We start from the raw sequence: 19,930 nt of genomic DNA on the forward strand, positions 1-19,930 counted from the left end.
ATATCAAACTGACCCTAGCCCCCCGACACATAAACGACTGCAGCATAAATACTGGAGGCTGAGACAGGAGGGGTCAGGAGACACTGTGGCCCCATCCGAGGACACCCCCGGACAGGGCCAAACAGGAAGGATATAACCCCACCCACTTTGCACAACTACAACATTGTAGTTACATTACTGAGTACCACTCTCCATATTTTCAAGCATAGTGGTGGCTGCATCATGTTATGGGTATGCTTGTAATCATTAAGGGGGGGGGGGGGGTATTAATGGAATGGTACTATGCACAGGCCAAATCCTAGAGGAAAACCTGGTTCAGTCTGCTTTCCACCAGACACTGGGAGAGGAATTCACCTTTCAGCAGGTCAATAACCTAAAACACAAGGCCAAATCTACACTGGAGTTGCTTACCAAGAAGATGTTTCTTAGTGGGAGAGATACAGTTTTGACCTAAATCTACTTAAAAATCTATTGGAAGACATTAAAATAGTTGTCTAGCAATGACCAACAATGAATTTGACAGCTTGAAGAATAATGGGCAAACGATGCACAATCCAGGTGTGCACAGCTCTTAGAGACTTACCTAGAAAAACACAGCTGTAATTGCTGCCAAAGGTGCTTCTAGAAAGTATTGACTCAGGGGTGTGATTACTTAAGTAAATTAGACATTTCTCAATTACATTTGTATTAAATTTGCAAACATTTCTAAAAACATGCTTTCATTTTTCATTATGAGGTATTGTGTGTAGATGGGTGAGAATAAAACGATTGAATCCATTTGGGATACAAGCTGTAACACATGTGGAATAAGTAATGTGGTATGAATACTTTCTGAAGGCACTATTTAGATAGGTACACTGACAACTTCACGAAAACAATATGCACGCTTCAATGGGGCAGAAGACCGAGTTGTGATTCTGGATGGCCAGATAGCTACCAACAATGACAAGAAACTGCCATGTGGGTAATCGTAAGTGACTCGTTTAATCTTGTCCTTGATACCATGTCTTGTTTTGAAGTGTTTTATCGGATTTCATGTTCAGTGCTCCTTTTGCACATTTGTGTCATCACACTCCCTCATCCGATTGGTCGAGTAGGCGGGCCTTCTGACTTTGTGACTGTGGTAACTAGTGACAACCTGAGGTGTCTCACGTCATCTGTCTCTGGTATCGCGCTAGTGTCGATCACAATGGGCTTGTTCGACATTGCTACTGACAGACTGATCTACAAATAACCTTGCACCATAAATAACTACTCATCATTTGTAGATCAGTCAGTCACAATTTACCGATGATACATTATGGTTTTACTCGTCTCGAACACGGCCTGAGCTAATATGGTCAAATAACCGCGAAAGTAGTAGAAAACACATTTTGCTGTATCACCACTCTGCATTGAGATACAGTGCCTTAGACCGCTGCTCCACTCAGGAGTTTAACAACATGGATGCATTTTGTATTGTTATGTTTGAAACTTACCTGAGAACTCATTTGTATCATCGTTTTATTACAGGTACAACAATAGTATGACATGTTCATATATTAGTCTCAATAGATCACATTAAGAACAAAAATCAAGCAACCTGATCTGTTAAGTATGATATGTGAAGGGTATTTCCATCTTAAACTTCAGTTCAGTGCCAAAAATAGATTACAGTTTCTTCATACTGTAGCTAGTCAACTTCAATTACAGATAGCAGATTCAACCCAGATTCAAGCAGAGTTATCTACTGTATGTGAGTTGTGCTCAATTTCATTCAACAATAGTCCAACATTTAATTTGATCATCAAACCAGGCAGATACAATATTTATTTATATCATAATCTTCACTCATTTTCATCAATAGAGATTATTCTTCAGGGGAGATAGCTGTGGTACTGTACATATTTTTACTCAAATAATACAAACATTGGCACCAAAACAATACTATAAATGTGCAGTCTTGCTTTCCAGTTCTCCTTTCGTCCTCTTGCCCTGTGTGTAATATACATTAGAAGTCACTAGGTGGCGGCCATAGACAAAACAAATACCGCTCATGCAGCTGTCTAAAATGAAACTAAATCAACACAAGCAAGCACTAGTAATATGAGATGAAAAACAACAATTTCTCATGCATTGTCTTGACATTTGGCTCCCCTTGTACATACAGATATACCACAATGAAGGTTCCCACTCTCTGCTCCTCTCTTTCACATAACACAGTGGTATAGTTCACTCCAGCTCCCAAGCCAACTCCTCCACATTAGTTTCAGTGGGCAAGCAACCCGCCCAGTGCTTCTTTGGGTCCTGACAGACAATCGCATTGTGCTTGCAGCTTACAGCGGAGATTGTCCATGGTTGGGGTGTTGTTGGTCTATAGTGGTTCTCTGTCCACAGGGCTGTCTCAGTCTTTGACCAGCCGGTAAATATGGTGCTGGGCTCCATGCTCACTAGTAGACACCTCAAAGACATAGGCTATACACAGCAGGGTCTCCAGTGTGTCCCTGTTGATCACAACCTGCAGAGAGACAGATCCACATGCACAGTTCTTTTACACCACTAACTATAAAACTACTACACACATTTCTCAAAAAGATACATTTTTAAGCAATACAAATGAGTTTATTTTGCATACAGGTCGGTTTCATCTCTCACTGACAGAGTGGTACAAGCAATTACACAAAAGCGAACTGTCAAAATGTATGAGCTCCTTTTGAGAACAATACTTTCAACATATCATTGTTCTATCCCTAAAATAAGCACTTGTTGCATAATCCATAGCATTGATACGCGTGTGTGCAGCTCATGTTTAATATGGGCTAAATCAGCCCATTGAGAACCTAATAACATGTTGCGATGTGATTTGCTGTGTGGTTTCAATATGGTCATTGTGTCTGGACTGCAGTTGCCAATGGAATGGACAGTGACTTGAACCCTTATATTGATGACCACATTGTTACTATGGTGGTACTCTCCTTGCTCTCAATCTCTTCTGCTTCTGTATTGAAAACTCTTCAAGCAGGTGGTTGACAAGTGAACAGTTGTCTGCTCCAATATTTTAATGATAGATGGTAATTGTGTGCGTGCGCCTTTACCTGTAGGATGGTGAAGTTCTCCAGTACACTGTTCATCATGTACTTCTCTGGCAGGTGTTTGAGCTTGTGGATGAAGTTGATCATGTATTCACACAGTGGGGACCGGTGGATCCTGAACACATACCGCCCATTCTCAAACCGTGCATACTCTGTCTGGGGACACACACACAATGTATCCAATATATGATATACTGTATGTTCAATATACCAGGACATGGTCCTAGAGATATCACATTAAAACTATATTATAGCCCTCATAGATGCAATTAAAGGCATGTCATATGTACCTGATAGATAACACTAATTATAAACTGGGTGGTTCAAGCCCTGAATGCTGATTGGCTGACAGTCGTGGTATATCAGGCCGTATACTACGGGTATGACAAAAAGTTTATTTTGAATGATCTAATGACGTTGGTAACCAGTTTATAATAGCAATAAGGCACCACTGGTGTTTGTGGTATATGGCCAATATACCACAGCTAAGGGCTGTATCCAGGCACTCTGCGTTGCGTCGCGCTTAAGAACTACCCTTAGCCGTGGTATTGGCCATATACCACAAACACCCCAGGTACCTTTTTGCTTAAATATAGTCTATAGATAATAGCTACCATAATGACTGTTGAATGTTATTACATTATAGTAGATGACTGGCCTGGCTTCCCCTCAATATCCATGTGAATATGTGTACAGTGCCTTGCGAAAGTATTCGGCCCCCTTGAACATTGCGACCTTTTGCCACATTTCAGGCTTCAAACATAAAGATATAAAACTGTATTTTTTTGTGAAGAATCAACAACAAGTGGGACACAATCATGAAGTGGAACGACATTTATTGGATATTTCAAACTTTTTAAACAAATCAAAAACTGAAAAATTGGGCGTGCAAAATTATTCAGCCCCTTTACCTTCAGTGCAGCAAACTCTCTCCAGAAGTTCAGTGAGGATCTCTGAATGATCCAATGTTGACCTAAATGACTAATGACGATAAACACAATCCACCTGTGTGTAATCAAGTCTCTGTATAAATGCACCTGCACTGTGATAGTCTCAGAGGTCCGTTAAAAGCGCAGAGAGCATCATGAAGAACAAGGAACACACCAGGCAGGTCCGAGATACTGTTGTGAAGAAGTTTAAAGCCGGATTTGTATACAAAATGATTTCCCAAGCTTTAAACATCCCAAGGAGCACCGTGCAAGCGATAATATTGAAATGGAAGGAGTATCAGACCACTGCAAATCTACCAAGACCTGGCCGTCCCTCTAAACTTTCAGCTCATACAAGGAGAAGACTGATCAGAGATGCAGCCAAGAGGCCCATGATCACTCTGGATGAACTGCAGAGATCTACAGCTGAGGTGGGAGACTCTGTCCATAGCACAACAATCAGTCGTATATTGCACAAATCTGGCCTTTATGGAAGAGTGGCAAGAAGAAAGCCATTTCTTAAAGATATCCATAAAAACTGTCGTTTAAAGTTTACCACAAGCCACCTGGGAGACACACCAAACATGTGGAAGAAGGTGCTCTGGTCAGATGAAACCAAAATTGAACTTTGGCAACAATGCAAAACGTTATGTTTGGCGTAAAAGCAACACAGCTCATCACCCTGAACATATCATCCCCACTGTCAAACATGGTGGTGGCAGCATCACGGTTTGGGCCTGCTTTTCTTCAGCAGGGACAGGGAAGATGGTTAAAATTGATGGGAAGATGGATGGAGCCAAATACAGGACCATTCTGGAAGAAAACCTGATGGAGTCTGCAAAAGACCTGAGACTGGGACAGAGATTTGTCTTCTAACAAGACAATGATCCAAAACATAAAGCAAAATCTACAATGGAATGGTTCAAAAATAAACATATCCAGGTGTTAGAATGGCCAAGTCAAAGTCCAGACCTGAATCCAATTGAGAATCTGTGGAAAGAACTGAAAACTGCTGTTCACAAATGCTCTCCATCCAACCTCACTGAGCTCGAGCTGTTTTGCAAGGAGGAATGGGAAAAAATGTCAGTCTCTCGATGTGCAAAACTGATAGAGACATACCCCAAGCGACTTACAGCTGTAATCACAGCAAAAGGTGGCGCTACAAAGTATTAACTTAAGGGGGCTGAATAATTTTGCATGCCCAATTTTTCAGTTTTTGATTTGTTAAAAAAGTTTAAATATCCAATAAATGTCGTTCCACTTCATGATTGTGTCCCACTTGTTGTTGATTCTTCACAAAAAAATACAGTTTTATATCTTTATGTTTGAAGCCTGAAATGTGGCAAAAGGTCGCAAAGTTCAAGGGGGCCGAATACTTTTGCAAAGCACTGTATGTGTTTGAGTGTTGTACAACATCTCTGTAGGGATAACAGTGATGCTGTGGTGGACAGGCAACACAGAACAAAGGTGTTCTGTCCCAAATGATATCCTATTCGCTATAGTGTGCACTACTTTTGACCAGGACCTATAGGGCTGATCAAAAGTGGTGAACTAACTAGGGAATAGGGTGCCATTTGGGACATGCTCAGTGAGTCAGGGTGAGGAATGTAAGTGTTGTCTTGTGATGTCTGTTCTGGACCACAGAGCAGGAGAATAGTGAGTTGAATCCATCACAGCCACTGGTTGGGTTATTATTCATTCGCAGAGGGATAATAATCAGTCATTGACCTCAAATGTTGACCCCGCCTATCAGTTCAACTGTCAATCATTCAAATCCCCTTATATTTTAGTACCAGGTCAAATACTTACCTAAGTCTACCAGCAAACTATAACCTGTGTTCTATCAGCAGTCAAGAGTCAGTGAAGTGTGGAGAGATAACAGGTCTAAAATATCTATTTTTTATGCCAATCCTGGACCCAAAGCTCTACATAATCCATATATGTTACTGTATCTACATCTATGGTATATATTTCTTCATTGCTGTTTTTTTACAAGTACTTTTTAGTCTCTACTGATCAAATCAAATGGATTTATAAAGCCCTTCTTACATCAGCTGATATCTCAAAGTGCTATACAGAAACCCAGCCTAAAACCCCAAACAGCAAGCAATGCAGGTGTAGAAGCACGGCGGCTAGGAAAAACTCCCTAGAAAGGCCTAGGAAGAAACCAGGCTATGAGGGGTGGCCAGTCCTCTTCTGGCTGTGCCGGGTGGAGATTATAACAGAACATGGCAAAGATGTTCAAATGTTCATAAATGACCAGCATGGTCCAATAATAATCACAGTAGTTGTCGAGGGTGCAGCAAGTCAGCACCTCAGGAGTAAATGTCAGTTGGCTTTTCATAGCCAATCATTAAGAGTATCTCTACCGCTCCTGCTGTCTCTAGAGAGTTGAAAACAGCAGGTCTGGGACAGGTACTGATGGAGCTAGAGTAATCCTTCTGGTGTCTCTCACCTCTACTTTCTCCACCACTTGCTTTCCAAAGGAGCAGACCTTGGTGGAGGAGGTGATGATCATGTTCTCAGAGCTCTCGTACTGACTGGACACACCGTAGAAGAAACCTCTGTCTTCCTGCAGGTTGGCACTCAGATCAGCCTACACAGAGAGATGAACCACACAGTCAACAACAACCTCCCCCCTCTCTTTTATTGAACAGAGGACAGTACAGGAAAGACAGGAGGTCCACACAGGCCACACACACACAACCTGTCAGTCTTAGCAAGAGGATAAGGCACTGTTCGAACAACCTGCCAGTCTAAGACGAGACACATTTTTAGTTCTGGACAGTTCAATCAAAAATCTCAACAGAAATCTACTTCAGTCGTTACACATCAATCTTTCTTTCAGTAAATGTCCGGTCCTTCTAATTTAATAGACTTTGTTTCAAGGAACAGGGAAAAGTGTGTGTGTGCTTCTGTTGGCTTCCTGAAACATGTAACCCAAAATGTGTGACGGCTCAACAAAGCCTGCAACTAACGCTCTGCAAAGCCAAGCAGCATCTATTGGCCTGGCCTGTGTTGACTTAATTTAGGCTGCCAATCCAGCCTCTGCATTCCCAAGATGCTGTGTCTAGCTGTGGCATTAGTGCCAGAAGGGACTCTCTTCATCAGGTGCATCCCACCTCATGTCTGTCTAAGAAGGCAGAATCTGCTCCTAGTCACTGATACTGGGTCAGATATATTTTTATCCCTCCTAATGGTTAAGGGAATGATGGGGGTGAGGGTAATCTGATGCTATATAATATTTTACATAGAGACGAGGCGTCATCTCTGTCATGGTAGAGGAGTACAGACACAGAGGGCTTTACCTTTTCCCCTCTCAGGCCCTTGTCTCCTAATGGGCCATTAATACAGCGCTCAGCCTCTCTTCATCGCCCCGCTCCTCGTCTTCATCCCTCGCTCCTGTGATTCTCTCATTTGTCTTCATCCCCAGGGCCCAGTGACCCTCCCCGAACCTGCGCTCCCCACTTCCCTAACGGCCTGCGAGGGAATTCATCCAATTATAATCAACAGCCCTCAATTGGCTGATTAGATCAGCCAGGCCGGGCTCCTGTGTAACAATTTACAAGGGCCGGCTCAAATCGGATTCTCCGGGCACTTCAAAGGCGCGAGACAATCCGTTAGGACAGGGCCACGGGCGCTGTGGGGAGAAGGCAGGGCCGGTCGGGGAGCTGGAAATTCAATCTAGAATGCCATAGCTTTGGAGACGGGCCAGCAGCCTGTCACAGTCGCCATGACAACTAGCCAGAGCCTCAGGACGCCCCCAAGTCATGCCCGGGTGGCTGGTTGGCTGCCTCGATGGAACTGGGTTCTCTCTCACTTTATGAAGGCGGAAGAAGGAAACGAGGTATAAGTCACCTCAGATAAGGTTGCTTTTTATTTCTTTTTTGTACTCAGCGTAGCTGTTGAAATGTCCAGATGTTGGTTGGTTGTTTGTCTGTGTGTGTTTTGTCATGGGTGTCATGAGGGTTGGAGAGCCCCCTCAGGACAATCAGACCCACTATAATAAGATATGTTGAGGTGATGCATCTGGCACTAGCAGCAGTCATATGGGCTTGTTTCTCCAGTTAGTCTGGGATAGCTGCATACAGTGCCTTCAGAAAGTATTCATAACCCTTGACGTTCCACATTTTGCTGCTGCAGGCTGAATTTAAACAGGATTAAATAGATTTCTCTGTCACCCACCAACACACAATACCCCATAATGACAAAGTAAAATCATGTTTTTAGACATTTCTGCAAGTGTATTGAACATGAAATACAGAAATCTCAGATTTACATAAGTATTCACACCCCTGAGTCAATACATGTTAGAATCACCTTTGGCAGCGATTACAGCTGTGAGTCTTTCTGGGTAAAGAATTATTCAAGCGCTGTCAAATTAGTTATTGATCATTGCTAGACAGACATTTTCAAGGTCTTGCCATTGATTTCCATGCCGATTTAAGTCAAAACTGTAACTAGATCACTCAGGAACATTCAATGTTGTCTTGATAAGCAACTCCAGTGTATATTTGGCCTTGTGTTTAAGGTTATTGTCCTGCTGAAAGGTGAATGTCTCTTAGTGTCTGTTGGAAAGCAGACGGAACAAGGATTTTGCCTGTGCTTAGCGCTATTCCATTTCTTTTTATCCTAAGAATAACTCACTAGTCCTTGCCAATGACAAGCATACCCATAACATGATGCAGCCACCACCATGCTTAAAAATGTGAAGAGTGGTACTCAGTGATGTGTTATGTAGCATTTTCCCCAAACACAACACTTTGTATTCAGGACAAAAAGTTTATTTCTTTGCCACATTTTTTGCAGTACTACTTTAGTGCCTTGTTGCAAACAGGATGCATGTTTTGGAATATTTTTATTCTGTACATGCTTCCTTCCTTTCGCTCTGTCAATTAGGTTACTGTTGTGGAGAAACTACAACGTTGATCCCTCCTTAGCTTTCTCCTATCAAAACCATAAAACTGTTTTAAAGTCACCATTGGCCTTACAATGAAATCCCTAAGTAGTTTTCCTTCCTCTCTGGCAACGAAGTTAAGGATGCCTGGATCTTAGTAGTGACTGGGTCTATTGATACACCATCCATAGTGTAACTAAGAACTTTATCATGCTCAAAGGGATATTCAATGTTTGCTTTTTTCAATTTATGTCCATCTACCAATAGGTGCACTTCTTTGTGAGGCATTGGAAAACCTCTCGTCTTTGTAGTTGAATCTGTGTTTGAAATTCACTGCCTGACTGAGGAACATTTCTGATAATTGTATGTGTGGGGTGCAGACATGAGGTAGTCATAAAAAAAAATCATGTTAAACACCATTATTGCACACAGAGTGAGTCTATACAACTTATTATGCGACTTGTTAAGCACATTTTTACTCCTGAACTTATTTAGGCTTGCCATAACAAATGGGTTGAATACTTGACTCTAGACATCTTGGCTTTTCATTTGTAATTCATTTACAATCATTTATAAAAACTTAAATCCACTTTGACATGAGGTATTGTGTGTAGGCCAGTGACAATCTAAATGTAATCCATTTTAAATTCAGGCTGTAACACAACAAAGTGAGGAGTGAAGTAAAGGGGTGTGAATACTTTCTGAAGGTACTGTATGTCATGGGTTCTGGAGTCCATCAGAGCTCTGACATGAAGTAAGCGGGTGTCCTATTGATGAATGGCTTATCGGACACAATGGGTTTCTGTCACTCACTAATGTCTTTTATCTCTCTACAATAAATAACGTCACAAAAGAGCATGTGAGGGTGACTAACACATCATGTACAAGCCAACTGGGGGAGAGATCATAATGGAATATAGAGTTGGAATGTAAAGGTGTGACTGGAAACATGATAATCAAGCTCTGAAAATCTCTATTCTGTAGAATAGAGCCTGTATGAGTTGTGTTTCTGAAGTAAGTTATCCACATGGGAAAGAAGTGATCAGAGGAGATGGACACAGTGGACTCTGTTCTCGCTCTCTCATGTCCTTTTCTCACTACCCCTGCATCCCAGCTCCTCGTAACACTACACACACACACACACACACACTTTTCTCCCTTACACTCTCTCGCTCTGAGGGACCTATAAATAAGTGGATCCAGCCTAATAGCGAGGGGACAGGTGCCCAGGCTCAGATTTCCCCAGTGAAAGAGAAGCCCTGCCACTCTCGCACCAAAGGCTGCGGTCACACACGCTACAATGTGCCCTCTACCCACTGTACCCATGAGCAGAAAACAGCCAGATCTTAATCAATGACTTCATATGCTTCAAACTGAAATCGTTACTAAATTCTTTTAGCTCCAGTGCTAAAGTTATCCCAACACCTAACACATTTAGGTCATTAACTACTGAGGAGAGTGCTACAAAAACCTTTACCTTACAAAATACTTTCAGTTCCCCTTTTGTACTGCGACTAATTCTTTGTTTCGAGTCCCTTTCCATTATTCTATTCAGAAAGCAGAGACTCACCCACACACACTACAATGTGCCCACTAACACACACCTCTGATTTGATTCTGCTTGGACTCACCCAGAACTTGACAAGAAAGAAAGTGTCTGGCTGCCCCTTCTCAAACAGCTCCTTCAGCCCTCCCTTCTTCTCAGGGAACTTATCGTAGATCTGACGGATGTCCACTGCCTCCAGGTAAGGGTCACTGAAGGTGGGGTTGGACTGACCGATGTGCACAAACAGGTGCTTGTTAAACTGGAAAACAGAGAAAGAGATGTTGATGTTGTACTTTGAGCACTGATTCAGTTCATGGTCAAGATGCAGTCATGGTGTGAGGAAGTTCACATTACAGCTTTAGGGAAAGGGTTGGATGAAAAGGAAGAGATTGTTTTTCTTTATGTCTCAAACTTTTACATTGATGAGCACTGAAAGGGTCCCTATCAACTAAGTGAGATGAATATGAATGTGGAGGCTTATTAGGCAGGGCGAGTGGCTACTAAATTACTACTCACGGTCTCTGGGTCCTGAGGCTGCTCCAGGAAGGCAGAGAACTCCAGCATGCGGAGTTTGGAGCTGGCGATACTCCGCCCCTGCCACGGGGGGGCACCCGGTGACATGGACAGGCCTGCCATGCTCTCATAGCCTGAAGAAGAGGAGGGGGGTGGCGCAGAGTAACAGAACATACCATCGATTTGAAAAATGTTGTTGCATACTGTCAGTTTCTCTGAGCTTTTTTGGAGCTCTTCGTCACTTGCAGACCATGACAACGTCTGTCGACACATGGGGACATGAAGGGAAGCTGAGAAAACCCACCTGTTATGGGGGGTGGGCCGGACGTCTGCATGGCGTAACTCTGCTGGGAAAAGGGCTTAATGCTGGAGAGACAAGACAGGCAGTAGACACATTACACCCTGACCCCTTGCACACACGACTAGACCGGCAGACTGTTAAACACACTGGGGGCTCGGGTTCATTAACGAAAGTGCCATTTAAATAAACGTGTTAAGATGTTACTCTGTCACATTCAGTTTTGACAGATTGTGATTTCTATTTATTCAGTGGCAGTAGGCCTATGCCTTTTCACTGACAGTCAGAGAGGCTCTCACGCAGGCATAGGGGATCATTACATTTTGTCAGCTGGTTATGGTCATGAAAATTACTGCAGGTCTCGCTGTAATTTATTGTTAATTAATATAAACATGTTTAGCATCTCCAGGCCTCCACACATACAAGCCTCTGATGTGCCTTTGGAATAGCTACAGTTTAATAGAGTCTAATAATATAAACCACCACAACAAATCCATTATTTATTTTAGGCAGGTTTAAAGAAACATGATATGAAGGAAATGTATTTCAGAAGAACAGAATATGATTTGTCCTTCTGTATGTTATCTGACTATGCACCATGATATAGGCTGTAGGCTAGTTCATTTAGCTGACAGGATATGCTTATAAGTCCCTTGCCATTACATTATAGTAAGAAGAATATATTTGAACATAGCTTAATGAAATAGAAGTAATATTTCTCCCATTCCAGAGCAAGTGCGCATATGAAGTGGTTATGTTGAGCGGAAAAGCGACCATTTGAAATAGGTCCTATACGCTAGATTTAGAGTTATTTGGCAACTTTAGTGAGATGACACAAACCTGAGAATGTCTAGCAGTCAAAACATTTATGGGCTGCATGAAGCGACTCTAGGATATTGATGACTGGATTGATGACTGGAAAATGTCACAAAAAAAGTAGCATTTGGGATCCTTCTCTTTCTGCTTTCACAAAGGATTGCATATAGAAAATCCTGGGCTTATGTCACACCCCCCCTCGGTGCTCGAGGTCGCTGGTCTACTAATCACCGGACCTGGCAACCCATCATTACGCACACCTGCGCCTCATCATTAGTCGCACCTGGACTTCATCACTTCCCTGATCACTCCCCCTTTATCTAGCACTCCGTTGTTGTCACCCATCAGGTAGTATTGTTTCATGTCGAGATGCAACAGGTGGTTGTAGTTTCACACTATGTTCGGTCATATTAAACTCACCAAATGCACTGGTTTCCTGACTCATTGTGTCTTCGTTACATCTTATAAGAATGCATGTTTTACTCCACGCGTCAACCACCTTTTGAGGGCTTGCAGCTGATATTCTGCCCAATTTGGCAAAACTCTGTATGCCATGGGTTCTCCAACCCTGTTCCTCTAGTTACCCCGTACTTAATTAATAACACTATAATTTTAGGCTAACTAAGTCACACTGCACAATCAATTTACCAACAGCATCGCCAAGGCCTATACGTTCTCTCCCAGACTATACAGCAAGTTTGGAGTGTAGCAGAAGGTAACATCCAGTATGCATAATAATACAGTTCACACTCAAAGGCCATTACTAGAATTGTTTACATTTTGGAGCATAGGCTAGACCAATTATGTACCAAATACATCTTAAATCTGTGTTTTAAAAAAAAATCCTGCAGTGGGTAATATGTTGTAATTCCTTTTTTTTTACAGACATGGGCTCATATTTTGGCCAATGTATAAGCTCTAATAAGCTGTCCATTTCGTTGGGTTTGGCTTTGAAACAACATCCACAACGATCATGTTTTCCACTATTTCAACCTGTTGTTGAACTTCTTTCTTCAAATTGATCGATCACAGTAAGGTGAATTTCAAAAGCACAGACTGTTTTGATGATAAGTGTTTGATGTGATTTTGCATTGATGTCGGAGTGGTTAAAGGGACAATAGAGCGCTGGGTACCAGGCCATTAGTGACCTGACAGTCATTAGCGAGTTGGATAGTACCAACGCATGTCCAGAGTGCATAAGAGGAGATTACCGTGGCTTACTGGTCATGTGGAATTTTACTGCGGTCATGACTCATGACTGCCGGTCTTGCAGAAATATGGTCACCGCAACAGCCCTATACATATATATATATATATATACACACACACACACAAACACACACACACACACACACACACACACACACACACACACACACACACACACACACACACACACACACACACACACACACACACACACACACACACACACACACACAGGGTTGTAACTTACTCTTCAGGACCACCATGCCAAAACTGGGAAAAAGAAAACATGGAAACATATTTTATTACATACACTCTATATGACACCACCTATCTTTCTACTGTATATGTATCCCCCAGTGTTGCTCAAGGACAGGGTGTGTGTGTCTGTCTGTCTGCGCACACTACTCACGCCACCAGCAGTGGGGTACGGCGGCCTGGACAGCCCCTGCAGAGCCATCTTGTTCTGGAAGGCGGTGGCGGAGATGGTGGCCATACTCTGGAGGGCCTTGTCTTTGGCAGCCTGGTCCTGCAGACACACACAGCAAGGCCCAGGGGTCAGGTCACGCTCTCCATTATAGTCAGCACCCTGTGGGAATACTAGCCTCGTTATGTTGTTTGTTGGGTGGGAAATGAGGGGTGAAAGCCAGGTTGATCATAGGGGCTGGACTGGGAGGATGGGTAATATTGCAGTCAAGATCCCCGAGGTTGAGAGTAAGGTTTATTGCTTTGGCAGAGGCCGGGGGGTGTTGACAAGTGGCCTATGTCTCTGCTAGAGGTCACAGTGGGAGCTGGGTCGAGCATGTCGGAGGGCTAGCTCTATGCTAATGGTAATGATCAAGCTAGTTTGTGGCTAAATGTTAACAGTAAACAGGTGACATGGTGGCTACCAGAAACAGCAGTCATTCCTGTCTATGATATAACGTTATTGTTCTGTTGTGTGTGTGTCCATCATGCCGACTTGAGCAGTTTCCAACTCATCGAGGACTACCAACACTCTCAGCCACATAATGCTATGCCACACGGCACAATCTTGTTCCCAGAACCAGCTGACACAAGGGCATAACTGAAATATGGGGAGTACATTTGGTAGTGTTCTCAGTTACAAGAAAGATGTATTTAAAAAGGCCTGTCGGAGGATGACTTGTGACCAATGCTGGGCCCTGCCAGCTGTGGCCCAGTGGCCACCGTCCAAGGTGACGGAGAGCTGTGTTGTGTTGTGTGTTTGCGTGCATGTCTGCGGTAAGAAACGTAAACTAAGAAAGTGCTAGGGGCGGACGGTGTTAGGAAAGCTTTCACCCACCAAACAGGAACACTTTTATTGAGATACTTACCAAATGAAATGCCTGGAAGGAACAATACAAAAATTAATTTCTCTCCTGACAAACGCATTTTGTTCATATCGTGCACAGCAAGCCTCAGGCCAGGGATGCTGGAGCGTATCCACATTTACTGTGGTCATTTGTAGATATGCATCATAGGACTAAGCATTCCATATAACACCCACATGAATTAAGGTGGTGCTATTAAATACAACCCACTCTCTGTTTGTCATTGTTTTGTCTTTCCATATTGTTTGTACTGAAATGTAGGAATGGGAACCATTAGAAATTCCATATCGAATTCATGGCTATCAAGGCCATGGTGTATTGAGTAATTTTTTTCATGGAATCAAACCTAAAAATGAGAAGAGAATAACATGGCATGAAGGTCACAGGAAGCCTTCCTGATGATCTGCACTCTGTGGCTTTAGAACAACACCATGGCTACAGCCAAGCAGCACCACAGCCTCCCCAACAACACAACAACTTCACACTTTAAAATAGGCTTTTTAAACCTTTTCTTGCCCAGGAAAATTAGCAAAACACATTTTGTTTTATCAGGTGAATGGCAAGGAGAGGTAATCAACATCTTAAAATGAATGGATTTGATCTTTTTTTATTATTATTTTGACCTCCCACATCCATATAATTGGAAGAGGAAGTGTAAACTAACATAGCCTAGTAGCTAGAAAGGTAACTCCAAACACATTTTCACTAATAACAGCTGTTTAGCTGGTTAAATGAAGGTTAGCTGTGTGTTGGCAAAACATGAATCAAGTCAAGAAAGCTTAGCAGCAGCGGCACTTTCTGCACTGGTAGCGGGTGCTTTTTCAAAGCCCATGTCAGATACTTCATTGAGTGTAATTGAATCACATCAAATTTTATTTGTCACATGCGCCGAATACAAGTGTAGACCTTACAGTGAAATGCTTGCTTACAAGCCCTTAACCAACAATGCAGTTCAGAAAAAAAGTGTTAAAGTATTTACTAAAATAAATTGAAGTAAAAAAATTAATCAAATAAAAAGAGTTTTAAAAATAACAATTAAGGAGCAACAATAAAAGAACAGTAACGAGGCTATATACAGGGGGTACCGGTACAGAGTCAATGTGGGGAAGTAAAGGTTAGTCGAGGTAATTGAGGTAATATGTACATGTAGGTAGAGGTAAAGTGACTATGCACAGATAATAAACAGAGTAGCAGCAGCATAAAAATGGGGGTGGGGGGACAATGCAAATAGTCCAGGTAGCCATTTGATTAGCTTTTCAGGAGTCTAATGGCTTGGGGGTAGAAGCTGTTAAGAAGCCTTTTGGACCTAGACTCTGCGCCAATGAGTATAATTTGCTCAATATTTGGATTGATAAATAAAGTTGACATAATGAGAAAGAAGATTCTTCTCTTTTCTACTGTAGGTATGTAATTCAACATTCCTTTATTCTATTGTTGCTAGGGATATATTTTTATACAAATATTTTTGCGGACCCCCTGCAGTACCTCAGTGGACTCTTAGGGGGGAGGCAGACCCCAGGTTGAATACCCCTACCTTAAAAACATCAGCCACCAGCACGCTACTCCAAATGATCTGCATAGCTAGTGCTGTAGCAGTCATACAATTGGAATGGGTAGAATGGTAGACATTGACATTCCCATTGAAAGCAAGGTCCCTACTGTAACACCATGGTATGTGGCATGGCAGACATTGGAGAGGTTGTTCAGAATGTGGATGACTTGTGTTCTAAAAGGTCGAATTGCTCCGTTATATCGGTGGATCCATGTAAATCTTCCAGAATTTAGAACCTGTTTGATTCGTTTTTCTACCCATTCCATTGCTATGGTGCTAGCCGTTCAAGCCAACCCACAATGCAGTGCACAGGTTCAAGATTCAAAAAGGGGGGAGACTCACGTAGCGTACCTTCAGCTTCACCTGGATCTCCCGGGCCTTCCGTCGCGCTAGCACCTGGATGTGACTGGACACCTGGAGGAGAGAGAGAGGGATAGAGAAAAAGAGAGAGATTAGGTCTGATCAGGTCGATGACAGATGTGCTGTACAGGGTTCGGCCAACTAAATCAAATCAAATTTTATTTGTCACATACACAACTATCCTCCATGTTGGCGCCAAATGTTCAACAAACAATAATATTCCTTTTCTCATTCTATGATGTCATTGTCTTGAGACTTTTGGTACCAATATGTCATTTATTAAGAACGCCAAACTGAATTGTTCATGGCCCTGGCCACTGCTAGACCAGCAGGTGTCCCCCTTCCCCTCTCACTCTACCCTTCCTCAACTCATTGTCAACTCCAACCCCTCTCCCTCTTTCCCCCCATCACATCTTCACATAAAGGGACACAGATGGACCCCTTTCCCTCTCTCTCTATATAATGCAACATCAGTCAGTGCCAATATGTCAGTCAGTCCCTCTATATCAAATCAAGAGCTTGGAACAATAAGGTTCTCTGCATTTTTGTCAGAATGTTATTGACATAGCCTTGTTCAGTTCAATGTTATTTGTCAATATAGTACTCTAACTACCCCCAACTCAAGTTGTTAAGTTCAAAATAATATGGATAAAAATAGCTGACACCATTCAAACCAATGAGGGTTTGGAACTTTAAAGCCAATTATCTCAGAATCATCTTTTGCAGATAAAACCTTATAGTCCCAATCTCTCGAAATCCCATGTCCCAGATAGGGTCCAAATCTCTGCCCCATCCAGCCCTCTACAGTGTCCTCTCTGCCATAAAGATCCTGTATTCCTCTGCTTCTTGCTCTCCTCATGAGGCTGGGCCACGTGCTAGGTGAAGTGGTGAAGAACACACAGTCGTCTGATCCTATAGCATCTGTGCATTGGGCCCCGGCCCTCTAAATCACTCAAGAGAGGCCCATTTCAGCATGAGAACAGGGTTGGGGCTCGGGAATGTGTCAGAGTGACAGCAGCATCATTTCCTGCTGTCATGGCTTTCCCCTAGCCCTCTCTGGGTTTTTTCCAGCTCCTGATTGGAGACAGCTTGGAGTGAGTGGGTTGTTTAAGGGGTGCACATGGTTTGGGAGAAAGGGCAGGAAACATATAGGGGAAAAGTGGAGTGGTGTTACGAAACCCACCTGCTTTCTTGTCCGCGTCTTCCCTGTGCGTAGCTTGATGTACCGTGCTATCAGCTCGTTTCGTCCTGAAAGAGCCAGCACATTGACATTAAAAACATTATTTGCATTAAGAAAATGTAAAGTTATTCAATATATAATGAGATATTTGTGGATTTGTTTACATGCAAAGTTTGATTTAGTTTATTAGTTCATAGTGATATGTCCAACAGTGTAAATCCTTGTTGAATGTATGTAAATGCAACAGGCTTGGCATGGTGTCAGTAGGAGGATAGGTCAGCTAGGGGATGATGAGGTACTGCTAACTTATCATCAGCATGCTGGACGTGGTTGGCTAGGAAAATCAGCTGCAGAGGTGGGAGGGGTGTCTGAGTCTGTGCTAATGTGTCCTGTATGTGTTTGTATTGGTGTAAGTGTGTGTGTATGTAGATGTAAAAGTAAAAGTGTGTATTTATGTAAACGCAAGTGTGTGGGTGTGTATGTGCAAGTACGTACATGTGTGTGCAACCGCACTTGTGTGTGTGTGCTTGCCCTGGTCTGTGTACCCTGTGGGGCTGGTGCTGCTGAAAGACAGGTCACATTGGCTGAGCAGGTGAAGGGGTATAGCAGCCATGCGATCCCAGGCTGGGCTCAGAGGAGACACCACAGCCACAGAGAGTGACGAAGGAGGCCTGGCCTGGAGAGGCCGCTCGGCAGCTGGTCTGTGTGTGTCAATGTTTATAGAATACGCCTGCAGTAAATCTTAGGCTTGTTCCTCCATCAAGGCTTTGGTTACAGGGCAAAGGACTTGTTTCAATGGTCATGTGGCCTCTCACCTCTCCCTGGCCCTGTACACACATGCACACACACATACAGTACCAGTCAAAAGTTTGGACACACCTTCTCATTCAAGGGTTTTTCTTTATTTGTATTTTCTACATTGTAGAATTATACTCAAGACATCAAAACTATGAAATAACACATATGGAATCATGTAGTAATCAAAAAAGTGTTAAACAAATTAAAATATATTTTAGATTCTTCAAAGTAGCCACCCTTTGCCTTGATGACAGCTTTGCACACTCTTGGCATTCTCTCAACCAGCTTGAGATAGTTTGGGATAAGTTGGACCGCAAAGTGAAGGAAAAGCAGTAAACAAGTGCTCAGCATATGTGGGAACTCGGTCAAGACTGTTGAAAAAGCATTCCAGGTGAACCTGGTTGAGAGAATGCCAAGAGTGTGCAAAGCTGTCATCAAGGCAAAGTGTGTCTACTTTGAAGAATCTAAAATATACTTGAACACTTTTTTGGTTACTACATTATTCCATATGTTATTTTATAGTTTTGATGTCTTCACCATTATTGTACAATGTAGAAAATAGTACAAACAAATAAAAACCCTTGAATGAGTAGGTGTCCAAACTTTTGACTGGTACTATATGCACACACACACACACACACACACACACACACACACACACACACACACACACACACACACACACACACACACACACACACAGCGTGCCTCCCAGCTGTAGAAGAGTCGAGTTTGCACCACCTCTTAAACACTGTAATTTTTCCCTGTCACACCACATCTCCATGTGAATTAACACAGAGATCAGTCACGCAACGCAATGTGGAACAACCAGCATAATATTTTCCTCACATAGTGATGCTTGGGTCAGAAAACCCGACCCTACCCCGTCTGACCAATCAGAATGCCCAGTTACGTCGAGGAAGAAGCCCAGAAACACTGGTAGGCAATAAAAGTGATACGATTCAGCTTGAACTCCAAAGGGTACCCTATTACCAGAGCCCTGGTGAAAAGTAATGCACTATATAGGGAATAGAGTGCCATTTGGGAAGCAACCTCTGAATGGAATGCAAAACATAGTTTCTCCAGCTCTCTTCTGAGCCTCGCTGCTGGGGATAAGGTTCTAGCGGACGGTGTTTGTTCAGACATACAGTAACTTTCCACTAATCAATCCCTAAAAGTGTTAAAGTTTAATAGGGGACTAGTCCACTGCAGGCAAATTTACAACTTATGAAAGTGGCAGCTGTTAGCATTAGAGGCCATTGCGGTGAAATTGGCGGTGATGGTTTTCTGTGAAGTGGCGACATGTTCACAAAATAGTTTAAATTAAGGAGGGCGATTGTAACCTCTTTATGCACACAAACACACACACACAGCTGTAGGGCTCCCTTTGTGTCATGCTTTTATGGACTTAAACCTTTCTCTCAGTCTCCTTA

The 19,930-nt window shown here is 42.7% G+C and overlaps 1 protein-coding gene across 1 annotated transcript in view; it reads right to left on the bottom strand.

The window, feature by feature from the left end:
• Window positions 1–1,486: 1,486 nt before the first annotated feature.
• LOC109898723 (transcriptional enhancer factor TEF-3) overlaps window positions 1,487–19,930 on the bottom strand; it is a 38,509-nt gene continuing 20,065 nt past the window's right edge. Inside the window, exons 3-13 of the mRNA XM_031832849.1 lie at window positions 17,703–17,767; window positions 16,511–16,573; window positions 14,611–14,622; window positions 13,689–13,805; window positions 13,527–13,549; window positions 11,261–11,322; window positions 10,960–11,090; window positions 10,529–10,702; window positions 6,456–6,596; window positions 3,075–3,227; window positions 1,487–2,497 (exon numbers count right to left, since the gene is read on the bottom strand). Of these exons, the coding sequence (XP_031688709.1) occupies window positions 2,384–2,497; window positions 3,075–3,227; window positions 6,456–6,596; window positions 10,529–10,702; window positions 10,960–11,090; window positions 11,261–11,322; window positions 13,527–13,549; window positions 13,689–13,805; window positions 14,611–14,622; window positions 16,511–16,573; window positions 17,703–17,767 (1,055 nt within the window). The 3' untranslated portion in view covers window positions 1,487–2,383. The remainder of the gene's footprint in view (window positions 2,498–3,074; window positions 3,228–6,455; window positions 6,597–10,528; window positions 10,703–10,959; window positions 11,091–11,260; window positions 11,323–13,526; window positions 13,550–13,688; window positions 13,806–14,610; window positions 14,623–16,510; window positions 16,574–17,702; window positions 17,768–19,930) is intronic.

The sequence above is a fragment of the Oncorhynchus kisutch genome, linkage group LG10 (genome assembly GCF_002021735.2).
Source record: "Oncorhynchus kisutch isolate 150728-3 linkage group LG10, Okis_V2, whole genome shotgun sequence".
NCBI lineage: Eukaryota > Metazoa > Chordata > Actinopteri > Salmoniformes > Salmonidae > Oncorhynchus > Oncorhynchus kisutch.